Source organism: Eubalaena glacialis, chromosome 4 (genome assembly GCF_028564815.1).
Source record: "Eubalaena glacialis isolate mEubGla1 chromosome 4, mEubGla1.1.hap2.+ XY, whole genome shotgun sequence".
NCBI classification, from domain to species: domain Eukaryota; kingdom Metazoa; phylum Chordata; class Mammalia; order Artiodactyla; family Balaenidae; genus Eubalaena; species Eubalaena glacialis.
In genome coordinates, this window is record NC_083719.1 from 181,176,140 (window position 1) to 181,195,517 (window position 19,378).

At 64.4% G+C, this 19,378-nt stretch overlaps 3 protein-coding genes across 7 annotated transcripts; all 3 read right to left on the reverse strand.

The window, feature by feature from the left end:
* Nucleotides 1-1,208: 1,208 nt before the first annotated feature.
* SNAPC2 (small nuclear RNA activating complex polypeptide 2) lies at nt 1,209-4,010 on the reverse strand. Its single transcript, XM_061188812.1, has 5 exons — nt 3,785-4,010; nt 2,965-3,084; nt 2,747-2,815; nt 2,123-2,453; nt 1,209-2,014 (listed from the first exon to the last, which is right to left on the reverse strand). Exons 1-5 carry the CDS (start codon nt 3,965-3,967, stop codon nt 1,683-1,685), a joined length of 1,035 nt encoding a protein of 344 aa, XP_061044795.1. The 5' UTR covers nt 3,968-4,010; the 3' UTR covers nt 1,209-1,682.
* Nucleotides 4,011-4,836: 826 nt separating this feature from the next.
* TGFBR3L (transforming growth factor beta receptor 3 like) lies at nt 4,837-8,318 on the reverse strand. Of its 4 annotated transcripts, none has more exons than XM_061190591.1 (7): nt 7,970-8,318; nt 6,835-6,971; nt 6,449-6,757; nt 5,981-6,107; nt 5,720-5,878; nt 5,440-5,512; nt 4,837-4,983 (listed from the first exon to the last, which is right to left on the reverse strand). In XM_061190591.1, the coding sequence occupies exons 1-6, from the start codon at nt 8,151-8,153 to the stop codon at nt 5,445-5,447; spliced, it is 984 nt and encodes a 327-aa protein (XP_061046574.1). In that variant the 5' UTR covers nt 8,154-8,318; the 3' UTR covers nt 4,837-4,983; nt 5,440-5,444. The 4 variants fall into 4 exon arrangements, with proteins under 4 accessions (XP_061046574.1, XP_061046575.1, XP_061046573.1 ...); XM_061190592.1 differs by lacking the exon at nt 4,837-4,983 and adding an exon at nt 5,288-5,335; XM_061190590.1 differs by lacking the exons at nt 4,837-4,983; nt 5,440-5,512 and having other exon boundaries at nt 5,530-5,878.
* A 137-nt stretch (nt 8,319-8,455) lies between these two features.
* MAP2K7 (mitogen-activated protein kinase kinase 7) lies at nt 8,456-18,443 on the reverse strand. Of its 2 annotated transcripts, XM_061190587.1 has the most exons (12): nt 18,269-18,443; nt 16,293-16,340; nt 13,129-13,270; nt 12,893-12,959; nt 12,661-12,774; nt 12,469-12,588; nt 12,214-12,321; nt 11,938-12,117; nt 11,757-11,837; nt 11,492-11,634; nt 10,809-10,854; nt 8,456-10,686 (listed from the first exon to the last, which is right to left on the reverse strand). In XM_061190587.1, exons 1-12 carry the CDS (start codon nt 18,390-18,392, stop codon nt 10,552-10,554), a joined length of 1,308 nt encoding a protein of 435 aa, XP_061046570.1. In that variant the 5' UTR covers nt 18,393-18,443; the 3' UTR covers nt 8,456-10,551. The 2 variants fall into 2 exon arrangements, with proteins under 2 accessions (XP_061046570.1, XP_061046571.1); XM_061190588.1 differs by lacking the exon at nt 16,293-16,340.
* Nucleotides 18,444-19,378: the final 935 nt, after the last annotated feature.

Genomic DNA, 19,378 nt, shown 5'->3' on the forward strand with positions numbered 1-19,378 from the left:
CTGGCTTCTAGCCAGGCTAGAATTTGAACCTAGGGCTGACTTCTGCACACTCAGCTGCCCAGGGCTGCGAAACACCCAGATGTACACTCTGGGGGCCCAAGGCGTAACCATCTCCATCCCCCTCGCTCCAGGAACAGCCAAGACCACCCTTCTTTCCCTTGACTTGAGGAGACGCTGGGGGCCATGGAATGGACTTAGCCTGGTAGGGAGCCGGGATGGGGTGCCCTCAGCCAGCCCTGGAGGTTGTCTCCAAGAACTGGCACGGCCTTCTGGTACTGTGACCACACCCGCAGCCCCAAATGTCTCTGACCTGGTCCCTCCGTCCCACCCTCAGCATGTACACTTTGGACACCACGGGGCTGGTGCTGTGAGGCCTTGGTCATGGAGTGGGCTGGCTCCGCTCCACGGCCCGCCTGCGAGATGTGTTGTGCGCCCCCGGGGGGGAGCCGTGTGCAGTGTGTGTGGGGAGAGACGAGCGTTGCTATAAAAGGAAGGCTGTGTGACTGCACAGGCTCCGCGAACAGAAAATTCACTGGCTCTCAGAGGACTGGTTCAATTTGGGGGAAGGTGGTGCTGTAGGAGGACACCCGGTTCCCCCACCCGACCCCTCACCAACCTGCCCCTGAAGCCACACGCTCAGGGAGGCTGAGGGAGGGGGGCCCCGTGCAGGGAGACCTGGCAGCACCTCTGGGAATTGGAGGCCTTTGGCAACAGCCAGGACCCCAGCCCACTCCTCCACCCAGCTCTGCTCCCCCTTCCCTGCTCCTAAGGCCCCTCCAGCTCTCCCTTCCTCCCCCACTTGCTTCCCCAAGGCTACCTCAGGGACTCACTCCCCTCCCTCCAACTTTCTGCCACATGGGCAGCCCACCTCCCGTGGTCAGGAGTCCAGCTCCCCTGACCTGGCCGCCCTCACTCTGCTAGCCTCTCCCCTCCATCTGTATGATGGAGAGTCATCGGGCTCTGAAAACCTTTCCCCGACACGGGTCAGGCTCAGGCCTAGACCCTCCAAACAATCACCAAGTGTCCCCTCACAGCCAAGCCAGGGTCGCTCCAGATGGCATCAGACTGGACCTGGTGCAGTGGCCTTTACCGAAGACCACACCCTCCTCCCTGGCATGTCCCCGCTCCGTCCCCAGGACTCCAAGCTATGGCTCCCTACCTCTGATTCTGGGCCCCCTCCCACCTTTAACTCACAGGAGAAAGAGAGCCAGGAGGATAGACCAGAACTTTATTCACAGTTACAGGACACTGGATACAGGACTTCAGGAGGGATGAGGAACCAGTGGGGGGAGTATTTGAGGGTGATTTTTAGCCCAGCCATCTGGCTGGAACCCCCTCACCCCAGTTCTATGGCTGAAACCCTGTACAACTTTGCTTCGGTTTTTTTTTTTTGGCCGTGTTGCACAGCTTGTGGGTTTTTAGTTCCCTGACCAGGGACTGAACACAGGCCCTCGGCAGGGAGAGCGTGTAGTCCAACCACTGGATCGCCAGGGAATTCCCTGTGCTTCCATTTCTGAGACCCATGCTGTATCGAGCATCTTAAAGGCGACCTATACTGCACACTGCATCAGGGACCTTCCACCGTGGCAAGATCCTCAATGACAACCCAGTGCCAGCCCAAGCAGGATTGAGGGCCTGGGGGCTCACCGATGTCTGGTGTGTCTGGTGAGGTGCCGGGCCCCTCACCTTGCAGGGGTGGCCACCCGGCCCAGAAGCTCCAGGGGTACCAGGAATGGGTTCAGGGGGCAGATCCCAGCTGCTTGCCAAGTGGGTATCGGTTCGCTGGGCCCAGCATTCTCAGGGGCCTGAGGAGTGGCCTGGCCAGCCTCCTCTTGCCCCCTGGAACCTGTCCCGTCAGCCTCAGCCCCAGACCCCAGGCCCCCACTGGCAGGGTTGGGCTGGGGGGCCATCAGGTGTAGGTACATATCCGACATATGTTCAACCAGGGCGGTGCAGGGCAGGCGGGACAACTCCTCAGGAAGTGCCATGAGCAGGTCAAGGACCACAGCTGACTCTGGTGATGGATGGAAAGGGGACGGGTGACGGAAGGGCGGGGCTTGCCGCCGGAGACTCCCACGGCCAGAGACTCCCACCCCCAGATCGTCGGCCCCTCCCTTCTCACCAGCTGCGGAAAGCTCGGGGCCTTGGCCGCCGCGGGAGATGGACGACAGGTACTTGTAGATCTTCTCAAAGTCCACAGAAAAGTCTTCCTCAGCGGACGGGCCAGCCAGGGACTCAGAGGATGCCTCAGGGGCAGGGCCTTGCGTCTTGGGGGCGGGGCCAGGAGACTCCTGCCGTCGAGGGGCCTCAGGGGCGGGGCCAGGAGCCTCAGGGCCCAGGTCCTCCTGCCCTCCAGGGGCGCTGAGGAGCAGTAGCTTTCCACGAGCCTGCGTGGGCTTGGGGGGCTTGGAGTGCAGGAGGCTGTTGGGCTCCGTGGCCGCGATGGTGAGCACCTGGCAGGCAGAGACATCAGGCAAGAAAAGGCAGAAGTGTCCCCGTGGGCTACTCCCCTGCCCTGCAGGAGACAGCCTTCCACCTCCAAATCCTCCCTGCCACCCTGAGGAAGGCGTCACATTCAGCAGAGGGCCTCAGAAGTGCGGACACTGAGGCTAGGGTGCCCGGTGACGGACGAGAGTCACAGAGCTGGCAAGAGGAAGGGACCCAGGAACCAGGTCCAGCTTAATTAGACTCACATATATGATCCCGTCCCCGGGATACCCCCATCCTGCCTGGGGGATGGCTGTACCTGTGAGAAAGCCACGGTCAGGGCCTCCTCCAGCGGGCCTGTTATCTTCTCAGCCAGATCCATCCACACCTGGGTAGAGCAACCAGAAGGTGCTCAGGGATCAACCCTCAGGAGTCCCCCAAGCCCTACCCCTCCTGGGGCTCCCCTGACCAGGTTATCCCCCCAACTCCCACCTCATCCTCCAGGGGCCGGCCCTGGGGAGCCTCGCCCCGCCTCACCTCGATGGGGGCCGGGGTCTGTGTTTCCCGGCGCCTTGGACCCTGTGGGCCACCTGGATGCATCCTCTGAGTGGCCTTTCGGACCACTCGACCCTTGAGGTGCCGGAGAAAGTCCTGGATCTGGGGAAGTGAGAGGATGAGGCCAAATGGACCTTCTAGAAGCCCAGGGCTAGGCAGTCCACTGCCTGCTCCAGGGCCGGCCACTGCTCCTAGCCTCCCGCTGGCCCGGAGTTAAGGGTCACAGGGACTCTGCCCAGGGGTCTTGGGCCAAGGCCCCAGGTGTGACCAGCTACCTGACAAAGATGTAAGGCCCTGGCCGGTTCTGGCTCCTCCCCGCAGCCAGGGCCCACCCCCGTGCTAAGTACTACCCTAGTCACCTACCCGCTTCGTCCACTCCGCCCCATTTCCTGACTCTCACTTCAACCTCATTCCCGCCCAGTCCCTCTGCGCCTCCGACCCAGTCCGGGGCCTCCGCTCTAACTCAGAGTTCGCCCCGCCCCTAAATCTTGGCTTCGCCCCGCCCCTCAGCCTGCCGCAGCACTGCCTCCTTCTCGCCCCGCCCCTCGGCTATGTTCCGCCCTCGCCCCGCCCTCAGCTTCTCGCAGGCACACAAGGCCCAGCCTTGCACTAGTCCCGCCTCCTCCGGCGTTCTTCCGGTTCCTCAACCTCGCCCCCGCCTCACCCTCGACCCGTCCACTCCAAGGCCCCGCCCCCAAGCCTCACTCTCGTCCCGCCAACTCCCAGGGCCCGCCCCTCCGCCAGCCCCGAACACATCCTAGCCCCGCCTCCAGCCTCGCTCCCATCCCGAGACCCCTCTCACCTCGACCTCGCTCCGGCCCGACAGCTGCCGGGCCAGTTCGGCGGCGTCCGGCTCCGGCTGGCCCCGTCGCGCCTGCAGTAGTCGTAACAGCTGCCGCTTCTCGCGGGCGCTCCAGGCCGCGGGGCCGGTCACCTCACCCAGATAGCGCGCCGGGGCCGCTCGCCGCCGCTGCGGGGGCTTCATGCCGGTGAGGCGGGTGAGGGCTGTGTCGTCGTTCCGGGGCCGTTTCCCTAGAGGGCGGGGTTACGGCGGCCGCTGGGGCCAAAGGACCCCGCGCGGAAGCAGAAGTAGATGGGGGCGTGGCTCTGCGTTTGCGGGCCGAAGGGAACTGCCTCCTCGGGAAGTAATGGGGAGACTGGCATCTAACTGAGGCGGGGGCGAACGAGACCCCCCGCCCGCATTCTATCTCATTCGTGAACTGGAGCCAAGTTCTTAGATCTCGTGCCCTCCCTCCCTTCCAGGACTACGTCTTGTGAGACTCCTATTATGTGCTTTGTAGCCAAGAGCCTGGGCTGTGGGGTCGGCCAGCCCTGACTGGTGAGCAAGTGATTTGGCCTTGCCGAGCCTCAGTTTCCTCAACCGTAAAATGGAGCTAATAGTCCCCCCCTTGTCTATGCTCTGGGGAGGGGGGAGATCGGGCAGGAGGGATTTAAGGACCTTTAGGCTAGACGGAGAGGAGACTGGAGCAGAGGCCTGAGCTCGAGGCCCTAGCGAGGGCAGGGTCCGGGCGGTGGGCGTGGAGAGCGGAGAAATCCTGGGGTTGAGAAGGCAGGTGGGCGGTGCAGGGGTGGAGAAGGAAACGAAGCTTATTTTTAAATTTAAGCTGGTGGGGTTGGGTGTCCCCTTTTTGTTTGGGACAAAATGCCCTTGGGGCTCCCCTGGGCGGTAACCGCACACGTATATATAAGGGCGTATGAGCCCCGCCCCAAAGCTCCACCCCTCCAGTCTGGACCTTTTCCACCCTGGAATCCCCACCCCCGCGCCACGCGCACACGCAGACTTCAGAACGCTGCAGTTCAGGCCAGATGTTTATTCTGAGCCCAGGTGGGAGGGTGGGAGGAGGAGCAAGAGGGGGCGCGGGGCGCAGGGATCTTAGTCCCATCGAGTCTCAGGTCCTGGCGGGCCTGGTCCAAGGCTGTCGCTGGTATGTCTCCGGACCCTGTTGGGGGCGCGCTAACTCTGGAGAGGGGCGACTCAGGCTGAGCAGGGGAGAGGACGCTACGTCAGGTCACCCCCTTCCCAACCGATCATTGGCCGTCCCATCAGTCTGTGTGCCGGGGCGAGAGTGGGTGCTAGGTCTGAAACCCGAATTCTCCTTGCCTAGTGTGCCTGTCTGAGGTGTTGAGGTCCTTTCTTATGACACTAAGCCCGCAGTCGGCCGCGGGTCACCCACTACGTGATTTCGAATCCCAGCTCCACCAAATTTTGTGACCTTTGGCAAGTTAATTTCAGAGAGTGCCTCATTTTAAAATCTCTATTATGGGGATTATAAGAGTATCTACCTGAAGCTTGTTACAAGGATTAATATGCGTAAAACATTTGGTACTCCGCCTGGCAGAGAGAACACGCTATGAAGAGTTATTATCACCTCCCTCCTCCATCCGTCCTACCGGCCCCAGGTTACACTCCCTCTCTTCCCTCCCCCTAACACTTACCTGCCTCACTGGGGCCTCCTGGGCGGTGGGCCGCTGGGCGAGGCTCTCGGGGGTGGGCCGGGGGGCGGGGGCGCTGGAGAGGAGAGGCAGGCTGAGGAGTAGGGGTTGCCGCGCGCTGGGCCGGGGCAAGGGCGCCCCCTGGGGGGCTGCTGCAGGCGTAGCGGAAGCAGGTCTAGGGATGGTCAGGCCCGAGCAGGCTGGGATCGCCGCGACCAGGGGTCCGGACTCGTGGGAATAGGCTGGGGGCCAGGCGGAGATCCCGGCGGACCCAGGTTGGTACCTGAGTGAGCGCAGACGAGGCCGAGCCCGGCGGCCAGAGCGGCGCCCAGCACGAAGGCGGCCAACACAAGTGCTACCACCGGCGCGGGCTCCAGGACCCCCGGGGCCGGCGCGGGAGGCTCGGGTCGCACGGCTGTGCCGGGGACGCCCTTGGGTGGCCCTGTGAGGAGTACAACGCAGAGACTGGGCTCATGCCTCAGATGTCCTCGCCATCCCCCTTCCCGACCCCAGAGACCCCCGCTGAGGACTACTGCGTGCTCACTGGGGGGCAGCCGCGGCACCGTGACCACGATGGGCTGCGTCAGCGTGTGCAGGTGAGGGCTGTCGGCACCCAGACTCTCATCGCGGCCACTGCCGGCGCCCGCGCACGCCTCATCCTGAGGCAGACACTGGGAGGAGGGGGAGGCAAGAGGCGGGGACGTCAGGGCCCCGGCTCCAGGGGCGGGTCCCCAGGGCTCCCAAGAGATCTGTGTCCAGCACTATATTGCAACCAGGTGTCGCACCACTAGACCCCTGGAAATTCGGCCCCTTCGGACGTCCCTGCGCCCAACCCCAGCCTGAGACCCAGTGCCTACTCCCAGTTTCGAGGTACCTCCTCCCCCAGGTCCAAAAGCTCCCAGACCCCCAGATCCCCAAACCCTAAGGGGCTTCTCCCTCAGATGCCAGAGGCTCTTGTGCCCAGCCCCCGACGGGCCCGGGCGCCCAGATTCCCCGCCCCGTGCCCAAGCACCGGCGACGGTGGAGACAGCGTCAGAGGCGCAGGCGACTGGCGGGCTCCCCGGAAGCGGCGGCAGCGGCTCAGCTGGCAGTGCAGGAACTGCACAGAGGCGTTGAAGACCGGGCGCAGGCGGAAGCTGAAGCGCGCGGGGCGAGCGGCACCTGGGAGCGGCCGCGGTGTCGGGAAGGTGACCGAGGAGTCGGCGGAACAGCCCCCGCGCAGCAGCGCCAGAGCGGGGCCCGGGGTCGGGCGTGAGGATGGTGTCACCGAGCAGCGGTGCAGGGCCATGCCCCAGCGCGGGGAGGGACGGGCCAGGGCCGCCTGGGGGGCGGGGTCGCGGTCAGGGTCGGCTGCCCCCACCGGCTGCCACCCGGCCTCGGTGAGCCCCGCGTCCGTACCTGCACGAACACGCGGCTGTCGGCCGGGACCTCCAGCGGCCCCGCGCGGCGCGGGAAGGCGTCCTCCGCATCCGACAGCTCCAGACTGAAAAGGGGTCGGCGCAGCCTGGGCCCTGGCGCCGCGGGGAACAGGGACGCTGGCAGGGAGAAAGGGTGGCACAGGGGAAGGAGGATGCGCTGTCCCTTAGGCCCCCCTGGCAAGTGAGCCAACCTCGCCTCCACTGCCTACTTTGGAAAATGGATGCAGTTGCGGTGGAGGATTCACCCGCGCTCGGCTCCGCGCTTCCCACCGCCAGCTGAAAAGCAGCTGTGATGTACCCCCTGGAGACCCGGGGGACATCCCAGCCCAGCCCCTGAGCCTGGGCGCAAAGCTGCGCCTTCCTGGGGAGGAGCCCCCTTCCCAGACCTCTACTTCTCCACCCCCAGTGAGCGAGGGAATCCCTGGCCGGGAAGGGGTCGAGGGGCACCTGATGGTGGAGGGTCTGCCTGGGTGAGGTCAAAGGTCTTCCCCTTCTGGAGTCTGAACCCCCTGCTCACCCACCGAGGACCAGGGGCCCCTCTGGGGTCACAGCAGGGCCGTTTGGGGGGAGGGTGCCGGCCCCATTCTTGCCTTTCTAAGGGGAGAGAAGAATAGCAAGGTGCTCTGCCCCCAGCCCTTTGGGCATCGTGGAGGCCCAGCCTGGCCGCCAGGGTCTGGGCCTTTTCCCTTTGTCGGTGTTCCTCACTCACTCGCAGGCTGAGGGCAGCAGCGGCAAAGGGTAGAGGCACAGGGGAGCCTCCACTGGGGTGTGTGATCACACACACATGCACCACAATGACACAGACCTCTGCCTTAAGGAGGCGCTCAGCTGGGGTCCTCATCAAAGGATGTTCTCAAATGTCCAGGATCACCGGCACAGACATTCCCTAAAAGCATTGGCGCAGACTGCTCCCCTCCCACAGCCCTTGGTCTCACCATGGCTGCCGGGACTTTGAAGAAGTTGGGGATCCCAGAGAACCTGGAAAACGGGGGACGGGGCAGACCCCACCTCCCACCCACCCCCATTCCCCCAGGGGGGTGGATGAGAGGGTGCACTGAGAAAGGGTAACACGGGAATGGAGGTGTGCTGGGCCATGTCCCCTTGCCTGTACATACCAGCTGGCTCGCTGGGCACGGTGGTCGTCCCTGGGAGCAGGGCCAGCAGCAGGATCACGGTGCCCAGCATGCTGGACCGGCTGAGGCAGCACTGGGCCCAGCAGGTGGGCAGGCGGCTCTGGCCTTGGCTGGGGGGCCATTTGGGGAGGCAGGGAGCGGGGGCGGCACACTGATGGGCCGACATCAGAGCCCACGGCCAAGGCCTGCTGGGGATTAAGGGCTCTCTGGCCAGACCTGTAGCTATCGGGTTGGGGGGAGGTCCCTCACACTGGCCATTTAGATATGGGGCTAGTCACTACAAACACCACCCCACCAGCCCCCAGCCCTGCCTGCCTCTCTTCGCTGCAGAGGCCCCATCCACCAGAATGGTCCCGATCCCCCAGCCCCCCAGCCCCAAGGTTGGGGCTCACGACCCCTTCCCCGGCCCCTTCCCCCACCTCACTGCCAGGCCCTGCCAGGCTCACGACACACACCACAGACACAGCAGAAGAAAAGGGAGGGGTTTTATTCTCAAGCGTCTAAGGATTTACAAACGAGGGCGTTTCGTTTTAAAAAGGGATGGGGCAGTACTGGCGGCCTGAGAAGGGGTTGTGGACCGTGGGCTGGGCCCAGGCCGCCCCAGGCCCCCACCTGCCCACTTCACCCTCTGCCTGATGGAGAGGGATGGCTGGTGACTGGTGACTGGGGTGGGGGGCGGGGAGACATGGAAAAGGCAGGGGGGAAGGAGAAGCTCCCATTTAACACTGAAGGTGGGGAGGGGGAACGGGCCGACACACACTCACAAAACAGAAAATAAAGTTAAATAAAAATAAACTCAGGCAGCTGGCCCTTGGGGCCAGCCACACAACCTTCCCGGCTACCCACAAAGGCCCCTGTGGCTGGGGCCCATGAGGGAGGGCGGGGGCCAGGCCTACTGGCCCCGCACCCTGTCCCCTCCCCTCACAAAGGGGATTGGAGCTAGAGAAGGTGGCCACCCCCGAGGGGGGGGGGCAGAGAAAAGATGACTTCGAGTACTTTTTAAAACATGCGGCGTTTTGTGACTATCCTAGTAGTAACTACAGTCAGTGAGATAGATGGAGGGTACAGTGATGCCTAGTCTAGATTGCTTCAGCTACATCCAGCTAGCTTCCTCACCTTTGGTGTTGGTTGCTTTTTGTGGTTTTTCTGGAGTTTTCTTTTTTTTTTGTTCTGTTATTTCGTTGTCCACTTGATTTGCATGCATCACCAACAAAAAGGAAACACACCCCCTCCTGCTCTGGCTGCTCCCCAGGGCCCCGGGGATGCCGGGGCCCGGGCCTCAGCGTGGGCTGGGGACTGGCCAGCTCTGGGTGAGTCGAGGGGCGCTCAGGGCCACTACGAGGGCGTGACTGCCTCCACACGCCCAGCCCTCGGCCTGCCCCACCTCTGTCCCTGTCACACATCCTCAGACCCCCACGTCCACTCCACACACCCTCAATCCCTGCCTCCCTGGGCCCTATGGCCCCCGCTCCTGTCACCCATTCCCTCCTCCGCCTCTGCCTCACCGGCACCTGCTGCCCTCCACCATGCCCCATGCCTGCCTTCCCTGAAGGCCACCCTGTGTGGCCACGGCCCCTTGGGCTCCCTCCAAACCCCCCGAGGTCCTCAACTCACCCCTACAAGCTGTGGCCAGTCTCCAGCCCCGAGGGAGGGGCACTCCGCCCCCCCAGAGCCCACCTTTGGGACTAGTCTCTCCCCAGCGGGGTGGCCCAGGCCCCCACGGCTCGGCCCCCAGCCCCCCAGCGCCCGTGGGCCATCGGGGGGCTGCCACCACAAGCAGCTAAACATGACTTTGGTAAAAGTTTCTGAAGGTACCGACAAACCCCATGAGAACAAGCTCTTCTCCTCCCCCCACCCCCCAAACACCCCACCAAGTACAATAAAATACGATAAACTCCAAAAAGGACCCCCTGAGATCAAAAAGAGAAAGAGAGAGAGACCAGCCCGGGTCTGGCTGCAGTCACAACGTCCAGCCCGCCTGCCCAGGGCGAGGACGCCAGCCAACTGACTCATGGCTTGCCGGAGACCTAAACGGACCCAGGGGTCCTGCCGGGGGTGGCAGGGCCTGGGCCAGGAGAGAGGCAGAGGCAGGGAGGGAGACAGGGAAAGCCAGAGAGGTAGAGAGGGAGGGGACAGAGAGAGGGAGACGGAGCCAGGGTGCATGTGCGTGCGAGGCGGCAGTGGGACAGCGCGGCGTGGAGGGGAGGGGACAGGACGGGCGGCTCTCTCCCGGCCCCCGGGGGCCGCCCCAGCCCAGAGGTTACAACTGAATAAATAGCGAGTCTGCTCGCGGCCTGCTGTCTTCCGTTCACAGTGTCTGTCGGGGGGATGCGCACAGCCGGCTGATCCTGGGACGGGAAGGGCTGGGGCCTGGCGGGCCCATCTGTCCATGGCTGGTGGGCAGGGAGTCAGGGGTGGGTCGGCGCCCCCTACTTTCTGTCCTCAGCCCTCGGCGGCCGTCCAGGTCCCAGGGCTCCCCTGGCGGGCAGCTGGGTGGCCGGGTGGGGAAGGGGGGGCCGGTGGCCACGCCCCCGGCCCCCAGTGGGCTGGCCGCCGCTGTGCGGCTACCTGAAGAAGGGCAGGTGGTGCTGGCTCAGGACCCCGCTCGCCCGCGGCGACTCGGTCTTCGCCATGACATCCTTGAACCAGGATGCCACGTCCACCTCCAGCGTCTCGTAGCGCTTGATGAAGCTGTGTTCCTGTGGGGCCCAAGGCGGGGCACTTAGGGCAAGGGCGTCTTCCCTGCTGGCCTTGCTCAGGCCCGGCGTCCAGTGTGGCGGGGGGCTTAGGATGGGGGCTGGGGAGGGCCCCGGGTACTCACAAGTAGCTTATTATACTTTGGTCTCTTCCTGTGATCTTTAGTAAGGCTGGAGGGAGAAGAGGAGAGGAAGAGAAGTGAGAGCAGGGAGGAGAGGCCTGGCCGCCCTCGTGGCTGAGTCGGGTCTGCAAGATCTGTGGGCAGAAGCCCGCACCCTCCCGCCCCTGCGCTTGGGCCCCCCAACGTGACAGAAGCCCAACGTGCGCCGTGAGACACCCATGGGAGAGGTGGGTGGGCTCCCCCACGGGAGGCTCCAATGTGGACGTCCCGCGTGCGCTACTCTTGCCAGTTGGTGCAGGACACTCAGAGCCCTTAGCCCTGGGGTGCCTCTGCTTGTTCACAGCTCCCCCAAGGTGAAGCCCAAGGGCTACCCTGCCAAGTACCCCTGGGGCCAGGTGTCCCCTCAGGCTGAGTCCAAACCCAACTCCTAGCTCCCGGGGCTCGGGCTCCAGCCCCCACCCCATCCTGGGGCCCCTCTCCCCTCCCCAGTGGCCTGGGTGCAGGGCCACATCTGACCTCGCCCTGCCTTCCAGAGCGGAGGGCGGCGCCGGGGCTCCTCACCAGTCTTTAACTCTTAGTGGCGGCATGCATGTGGGATCTAGTTCCCTGACCAGGGATCGAACCCGGGCTCCCTGCATCGGGAGCATGGAGTCTTAACCGCTGTGCCACCAGGGAAGTCCCCTCACCAGTCTTTGACGAAGGACTGAAAGTCCCCCGAGAAGCCCATGTGACCGGGCAAGAGCGGGGGTTCTTCCTGTAGGACTTTGGTGAGGACCTCAAAGTCCGTCTTGCAGTTCTTGTAGGGAAACTGTCCCGTCGCCAGCTCCACCTGGGAGAGAGATGAGCAGGGCTGGGCCGGCCAAGGACAGGATCCTGCCCTTTCCCGCCACCTGACTCCGTACCCCGAGAAGACCCCACCCCTGGCCTCGGAGAGCAGGGGCCCCAACTCACCAAGGAGATGCCCAGGCTCCACACATCGGCCCGGATGTCGTAGTCGGGCTTGGTGGGGTCTGGGGGGTCGATGCGCTCAGGCTGCCGGTGGGAAGTAGGAGAGGGTGGATGTACCCCTGTGGCTGGGGTGGGTGCGCCGCCCCTCACGCCCGCCCGCCGGACGCTGCTGGGCCCCACTTACTGCCATGTAGGCAGCGCAACCTGCGCTCCGCGTTTTGGCTTTGGAGTCAACGAGGCGGCCGCTGATGCCGAAGTCGCAGAGCTTGATCTGGCCCCGCTCATCTAGCAGGATGTTGGAGGGCTTGACGTCCCGGTGGATCACGCCGTGCTTCTCCTTCAGGTAGTAGAGTGCCTTCACGATCTGTAGCGCGGGCAGAGGAGGGCACCAGTGATGGCAGGGACGGGGCCTGGGGGGGGGGGGACCACCCGCCCGCCCGCGCCCCACCCAGCTGCTCACCGCCACCGTCATCTTGCCCAGGATCCGCTCAGGGATAGGGCCCTGCATCCGCTTCTTGAGCTTCTCGGCGCATGTGCCCATGAGCTCCATGGCAATGAAGACGTCCGTCTGCGGGGACAGCAGGTGGCGGCTTGGCGGGGTGGCTGTACCCTCCTGCCCACCCCAGACACGCTCGGGTCCTGGGTGAGGGGCGGGGGGCACAGGGCTGGCTCAGAGACCAGCATGGGAGGCTTGGGGGGCGGGCGGCCGGCTCACGTTGGTGATGAAGGTCCCGAAGCACTGCACAATGTAGGGGCAGTCGTGGCTCTTGAGCACCACGTCCAGGTCCATGAGGATCCGCTTGTTCTCTTCCTTGTTCCCCGAGCGCCGCATTTGCTGCACGGGACAGCAGGGGCCTTAGCGCCGAGCCTGGGGCGCGGGGCCCACCCGGGGCAGGGGCGGGCTCACCTTGACAGCGATGACGTGCCCCGTCTTCCGGAAACGCATCTTCCACACCTGGCCACAGGTGCCGCTGCCCATCTCCCCCAGGTTCTCCAGGTCGTTGATTTCCGCCTGGTAGCGCTGGCGAGGACAGCCAGGGCTGGGGGTCCACCGGGCCTCTGCCCTCCACCCCCAGCCCAGACCCTACCAGCTGCGTCCTGCCCATCCTCCCTGGGGGGGGCCGAGGGAAGGGCGGTACCTGGCCCCCAATGGTCAGGTAGCCCGTCTGCTTCATGATCTCCTGCAGCTTCTGGTCAATCTCGATGCTGAGGTGACAGAGAGTGGATGCCGGTGAATGGGGGTCCTGACCAACCTGAGGCCACCCCAGCCCCTAACACACAGGGGTTCCACAGAGCTCACCACCCTGAGGCTGGCCCTGCGCCCCGCCCCAGCCCCGACTTTCCAGCCCTCCCACCAGCCACCCTAGCCGCTCACCTCTCCATGCTGCGGGGTGTGAACAAGGTTGACGGGAGCCCCAGCATGTGGCGGGGCCGGGCCGGGGGCGTGGGGTGCTGTGGGGAGCTCTCGGAGGACGGTGAGCGGCTGCCCCCATCATTGGCCAGTGGGAGCTGCAGGGCTGGGGTGGTGAGAACCAGGGGCGGGGAGGAGGTTAGCTCCCAGCTGGCCCCAACTCAAGGGCCTGGCACCCTCATCTTCCCCTCCCTGGCATCCCTCAGGTAGGCCGGCACAGCCCCCTGCCCTGCTAGGCTGGAGGAGCTCCCCGCTCCCAGACCACTCTTAGGGTGCCTTTTCCCACGCCCCCCCCCACTCCTCCAACCTGGAAGGGCTTGCGGTGGGCTGTTGAGGTGGGGTGGTCCCCAGAGGCTGAGGGTTCATCCCCAAGCCTCCCCTGACAGAAAACGGAGGCCCAGAGGCGGATGCCTTCCCTCGGGCAGGCAGCCTCCCCGCTGTGTCCCTTTCCTCCCCACCTCCGCCCGGGAAGCAGGCCCAGGGCCACCACGCCCACACTCTGGACCACACAAGGCAGGAATGCCCGCTGGGATCAGCCCGAGCTCTGGCGCTGTGGGCAGCGCTGACCTTGGCTGGACCACCCTGGGGAGAGAGTGGGCAAGGGACCCAGGCTTCCAGCTGCCTCGCCCAGCATTCTGTTTCAGGGTCAGGGAGGGCCGCCCTCTGGCCAGCGGGCTCATCGGTGAGCCTCCCAGCCTGGCCTGCGGAGCTAGGGCCGACGAGTCAGGGGCAGGACCCCAGGCTGGGCCTGTGTCCTCCGGGTGAGGGGATCCAGGTGGCACAGCCCCTCCAGGGGCTAGCGGGACGTGGGGGGCAGGGGCCGGGCCAGGCGGCGAGTTTGGTTCTTTCCAGAAGCCTGCATGCGGACAGCTCGGGCATGCTACAGGCAGGCAGGCAGGCAGGCAGCAGGGAGGCAGCGGGCACCCCAGGACGGGCAGGCGGCATTAGGGGACGGGAGGGCAGGAGACAGACAGACGGGAGCTGAGACTTGGGGCCCAGCTGCCCAGAGGAGGCGCTGCAGAGACAGGCCGGAGAGGGGCCTGGGAAAGGAGAGCAGATTCCCTGAGGGTCTAGGAGCCTCCTGGCTGGGCAGGCCACAGGGTGGGGAGTGGGGGCCAGGGTGACAACCCTCCAGTGAACCCCGGAGACCCTGGCACTCGGCCTCCAGAAGGGGAGCCCCTGGCTGGGGAGGCTGTAGGCTACAAGCACCTCCCAGGTTCACCTTCCCCTGGAGAGCAGGCCAGGAGCTGGGGGCCTGCCATTCTCCTTAGCCCTTGGCTGACGCCCCCTCCTCTCTCTCCACACTTCCCGCACAGCCCACCTTCTCCTCCTACAGTTCTCCAGGCACCTGGTGACGTGGGCCCAGTGATCAACGGGTAGAGACGGGTATGGTGCAGCACCTGGGGCCCGGGCGCTTTGCTGGCCTGCAACCCTGACCGCAGCCAGAGCGAGGGGCAGGTCTATGAGCCTGGCCTGCAGTCCTAGGAGGGCCTGGCGGGAGTGATGGAAGAGCTCTGGGGACCCCGGGGATGTGGCCGGGCCCAGTCCCCTCCACTGGCCCGGAGGCCTCTCCTCCCGTGCCCTCCCCGCTGCTCTGCCAGGGCCAGAATCCCAGTCCTAATCCCTCCTCTCTGGCTGGACAACCTCCGGGGCTCCCGAGGACCCTCGAGCTCCCCCTACACCGGGACCCTGGATCCCTGTCAGGTTCAGGTTCCCTGGGGGCACCAGTGCCACCTTTCTGAGTGAGGACCACACCCCTCTCCTCCCCACACCTCTCGGTGTGGTGTCCTGTCAGTCCCCTCCCTTACACAGTCCACCGGGCCCTCTGAGGGCTGCCCCAGAGCCCGTGGCCAAGGCTGTAGGGGGACAGAGGCTTCCAGCCAGGCCCACAAACTGACGCACGGTAGGCGTCTGAGCGGGGCCGGCGCGGGGTGGCTAAGGTGGGGTGGAGGGAGGTAGACAAAGACCCTGAAAACAGAAGTCACAGAGGTGGTACTGGGCCCACAGCAGGTCAGGAAGGCAGAATGAGAGCGAGAGGCTGAAGGGGAGAGAGAGAGAGTAGAATGAATGAGAGAGAACGAGAAAGGACACGGGGCGGGTGTGGGGAGGGCATGCGGCCATCAGGAGCCACACACGTACCAGGCTGTCAGTCGACACACGTAGGCACACGCACACAGGGCATGGCACAAACCCATGCAGACGGGGAGACAACATGCCACAGGGTCTCCAGCAGAGCCACAGAGCCCCTCACCTTCCGACACACACGCACGCGTGCGCGCGCGCACACACACACACACACACTTCCCAACCTAGTCCTGCTCACACGCACAAGAACCAACGAGGCCAGACCCCCACCCCATCTCTCTCACCACCCCCGCCCTTCGCACAGGCATGTCCCACACCCATCTGCTCCCAGACCCACTGGCACCTGCCCTCGGGCCCTGGGGGGGCTGCTTCCTCTACTTCCATCCCTGCGCTGCCCCCACCTCCCAGGAGACTTGGCTCAAATTCCACCTTCTCCAGAGGCTTCCCAACCGCAACCCTGCTCCCCTGCTCCACCCGGCCTTCCCTCCAAGGCGCAGGGGCCTCCTCCACTTCCTGCCCGGAGGCCCTCAGTGCTCACAGCCCTCCAACCCCCAGGGCCCCCCACCCCCTGGGGAGCGCCAGCCCCGAGAGGACAGGGACTCAGTCCAAGCCTAGCACGGCTCAGCCCAGGGGGCGACACGGCTTCGCTGAGCTGCTGAGGGGGACCAGCAGGCGCAGGGCCCAGCTCTCCCTCCCTCCGCTCATGCACACGCCTGCAGGCACACGCACGGACACTCGTGACCCCCTTGGCAGGCGACAGACTCCCGGCCGCTGAGGGAGTCTGTTTCCTCCTCCAGGGAGTCCAAACCTGAGCCCGAGAGGAAGGGAGGAGCGGGAGGTGAGAAGACAGAGGAAGTGGCCGGGTGGGCCGGACGTTGACGGTGTGGATGGACAGAGAGTGAGGGTGGGGGGGGGGATGCGCACGCGCACACGCACACACGGAGCACGTGGGAGGGGGGAGGAGGGGATGGCATTCTGCGGCCGGGGCAGCGGTTAGGTCAATGGTGCAGAGGTCCAAGCAGCGATGATAAAAAGGCTGGTACCTGCTCGTTGGGACGGGGCAGGAGCAGGGCTTAGAGTGATCACAATAACTGGATGGGGAAAAGGAAGAAAAAAAAAAAAAAACAACACCACGATAAATCACAACGGAAACAACCGATTTGTCCAAAAGAAAAGAAATCAAATCAAATCATAACGAAGAGGAGGGGGAGGCACGCGGCACCAAACTGCAGAGATGGGTAGAAACCGACAGAGATGGGAGAACTGGGAGGATGGGATGGAGCTGACACAGACACAGACGCCTGGAGGGGGCTCCCCGGGGCCTGCTCGCCATGGGTCTCACCGTGCCTCGCTCTGCATCTGGGACAGCCACCCTGCAAGGCACCCCAGGCCCCGTACCTAGGCTTGTCTCGTCCACGCTGGGGTTGGAGGGGGAGCGGCACTGCAGAGCCCAGCGGGGACCCTCCAGTCCTGGCTGGGCTTCCTACCCCAGGCAGTGTCCAATGCCAGCACTGCCACCTTGGGGTTTTTTCTGGGCCCCAAGAGACACACCCCCCCCAATCCAGTGAGGAACCCACACGGACCCAGGTCAGGAAAGGGAGGATGGGGAGTGGACCCTACACAAGGATGGGGGCGCCAGGCTGGGCGAGCAGGCAGTGATGGGGGAACCCCGATGAGGAGGTGTCTTCCCCCTCCTGTCAGGATGACCTCACAGGGAGCTACATAAGCCACAGGAATCATATCAGAGGGGATAAAAAGGAGAGCAATTTGCTGGGTCAAGAGAGACACAGAAAGCGTGTGTGTGGGCAGGGGAATTCCCTGGTGGTCCAGTGGTTAAGACTGCACTTCCAATGCAGGGGGCACGGGTTCGATCCTTGGTGGGGGAACTAAGATGCCACATGCCACGCGGTGCGGCCAAAAACAAAAACAGAAAGCATGTGTGTGGGCTGCTGTTCATCAGGTCTGTAGGGAGGGTAAAAATCTGACTCTCTCTGAGCTTCAAGGATATGGGGAGGGGATCATGCAGGAAATCACAAGGAGACTAGATGTGGTCATGGTGATTCCGAGCCAGGTGTGGGTGCTGGGGGGTAGCTCTTGACTCCAGATGACAAGACGCCAGGGAGACAGGCACTGAGATTGTGGGATCAGAAAGGAGGTGTATGTGCCCTGGGATGCCTAGATAGAGTCGCATTGGCCTCAGGTGTCCCCGGGCTGGGTGGGTGTGGGTGTGTAAGAATGGGGAAGTCACTTGATTCTAAATGACAAAGTTGCCACGCTTGGGAGTTGCGTGTTTATTTCTGGAGGAGCCAGAAAGATGGCAACAGTGAAACGAGTCAGAGGAGTATGAGGGGGCCTGGTGTATGTGGGCAAACTGTATGTGGGAGGGAGTCCACTGAGCCCAATGACAAGATCCCAGAGGGGGGAGAATGGAGCACCAGACACAACCACAGGGATGGTTATAATATGGTCACGCGACCTCAGGTGTCCCCTGGCCAGGTGCGCGTGTGTGAGCGTGAGTGGCTCATCTGCTGAACCCCGATGACAAGGACCCAGGTGCGGAGCGGGGGTGGGGGAACCTCTTGACACAATCACTGAGATGGCGGGAGTAGAATCAGCTGGCGAAAAGGGATGTGTACATCTTAGCGGAGAACCTGGATGTGATCACGGTCGCATGAAGTAGGAGAAGCAAGGCTCAGGGTAGGTGACAGAGGCTCCGAGGATCCCGGTGATTGGGGGCGGGTCATCAGGTGGGGGGCCTCGCCTGGAGCCGGGTAACTAGGCTCCCAGGCCCCGTTAAGGGGGAACCCCCAAGCAGGGGGGAGGGCTACCCGGGAACCCGCGGGCCCCACGCCCCCCGGGTCACCGTGACCCTCTCACCGCTGGCCGATAGCGGGGAGTGCGGCGGAGAGGAGGAGCTAGAGCGCCCCGGAAGCGGGGGCGGGGCCTGGAGGCGGGGGCGGGGCCTCCCGCGGCGCGCGCCCCGCCCCGCTCGCCCCCTCCCCCACGCCGCCGTGCTTACTGGGCCTGGGCCGCTGGGGGCTGATATCCAGGTTGAGGTCGATCCTCCGCCGGGCCTCGCGGTTCTCCTGCTTCAGCTTTGCTTCCAGGCGGGACAGCTTCTGCTCCAGGGAGGACGCCGCCATCTTCCCCGCCGCCGCCGCGCACCGCCCGGCCGCCCGTCAGTCCCGCAGACAAACACCGCACTGCGCCTGCGCCTGGATGACCCCGCCGAGCCGCCGTCTCGCTCCGCAGGGCGCATGCTCGCGGTGCACACCCGCCCTTCCCGCGTGCGAACCTCCGCGCGTGCGTGCTTCGTCCCGGCCGGAGGGATGACGCCGCCTAGAGCTCGCTGCTGGCAACGTGCGAATCCTCTCAGTGTGAGGCGCATGCGTGAATTCCCGAGCGCTCCGGCAAGAGGCGCTGTGTGGAAACCCACTCACCGTTCCGCTTAGAGCGGTGGGCGGAGAAAGCAGCGCGCAAGCGTACAGAGGACGAGAGGAGGTCACGCCCCCCCTGGCCTCTACTGCGCATGCGCAGTCGTGACTTTTTTTTTTTTTTTTTTTTTATCTGTCGCTGTCCCCGGTGGTCGCCACGGTTGTGTGTCCTCAGCCTCGTTCTTTCTCTTCCTGGCCCGGCCCTCGCTGGCACCCACTCTCTCTCGGAACTGCCTTTCTCATCTCGGAGAGTGCTTCATTAGGATCCCTGTTATGCTTAATTGCTGCCCCCTCACCATAATTAGGCACCCGGGGCAAGCCCTTTCCATTTCAGCAGGCTCAGGGTTGGCCGAGGACATGTAGGATGGGCGGGGTAGGGCTCGGGCCACTGTCAGGACCCTGGGAATCCAGTGGCGTGACCCCTGCCCTTGGCGACGGGGGTGGGGGGAGGGGGCCGGGAGGGGGGCCAAGGTCAAGGCCAGAGAGTTCCAAATCAGACTTGCGTGGGACATTTTAAGACTTCCCTCAACTGCCCTGCCCCCAGAATTTGCGCCCAGCTCCTGGACAACGCAGAAGATAGGCCCCGGTGTTTGGTGCCTCTACTTGGTGCCTCCGCGGCCTACACATTTTCTTTAACTGGTCTGCAGAGTGCTGGGAAAATGTCCCCATCTGGAACCCTGGGGCCCCCGGAGAGA

Excerpts from the sequence above, each read along its gene's own strand:
- TGFBR3L (XM_061190589.1), bottom strand. The coding sequence starts at position 8,153 with ATGTCGGCCCATCAGTGTGCCGCCCCCGCTCCCTGCCTCCCCAAATGG. Across the intron at positions 6,758-6,834 it reads ACAGCCGCGTGTTCGTGCAG|GCGGCCCTGGCCCGTCCCTC; the intron begins GTACGGACGCGG and ends CCCGCCCCCCAG. Across the intron at positions 6,108-6,448 it reads CGCTGTCTCCACCGTCGCCG|TGTCTGCCTCAGGATGAGGC; the intron begins GTGCTTGGGCAC and ends CCCTCCTCCCAG.
- SNAPC2 (XM_061188812.1), bottom strand. The coding sequence starts at position 3,967 with ATGAAGCCCCCGCAGCGGCGGCGAGCGGCCCCGGCGCGCTATCTGGGT. Across the intron at positions 2,816-2,964 it reads AGACCCCGGCCCCCATCGAG|GTGTGGATGGATCTGGCTGA; the intron begins GTGAGGCGGGGC and ends TGCTCTACCCAG. Across the intron at positions 2,015-2,122 it reads CCCCGAGCTTTCCGCAGCTG|AGTCAGCTGTGGTCCTTGAC; the intron begins GTGAGAAGGGAG and ends ATCCATCACCAG.
- MAP2K7 (XM_061190587.1), bottom strand. The coding sequence starts at position 18,392 with ATGGCGGCGTCCTCCCTGGAGCAGAAGCTGTCCCGCCTGGAAGCAAAG. Across the intron at positions 16,341-18,268 it reads CCCCCAGCGGCCCAGGCCCA|TTATTGTGATCACTCTAAGC; the intron begins GTAAGCACGGCG and ends TTCCCCATCCAG. Across the intron at positions 12,589-12,660 it reads GGCACGTCATCGCTGTCAAG|CAAATGCGGCGCTCGGGGAA; the intron begins GTGAGCCCGCCC and ends TGTCCCGTGCAG.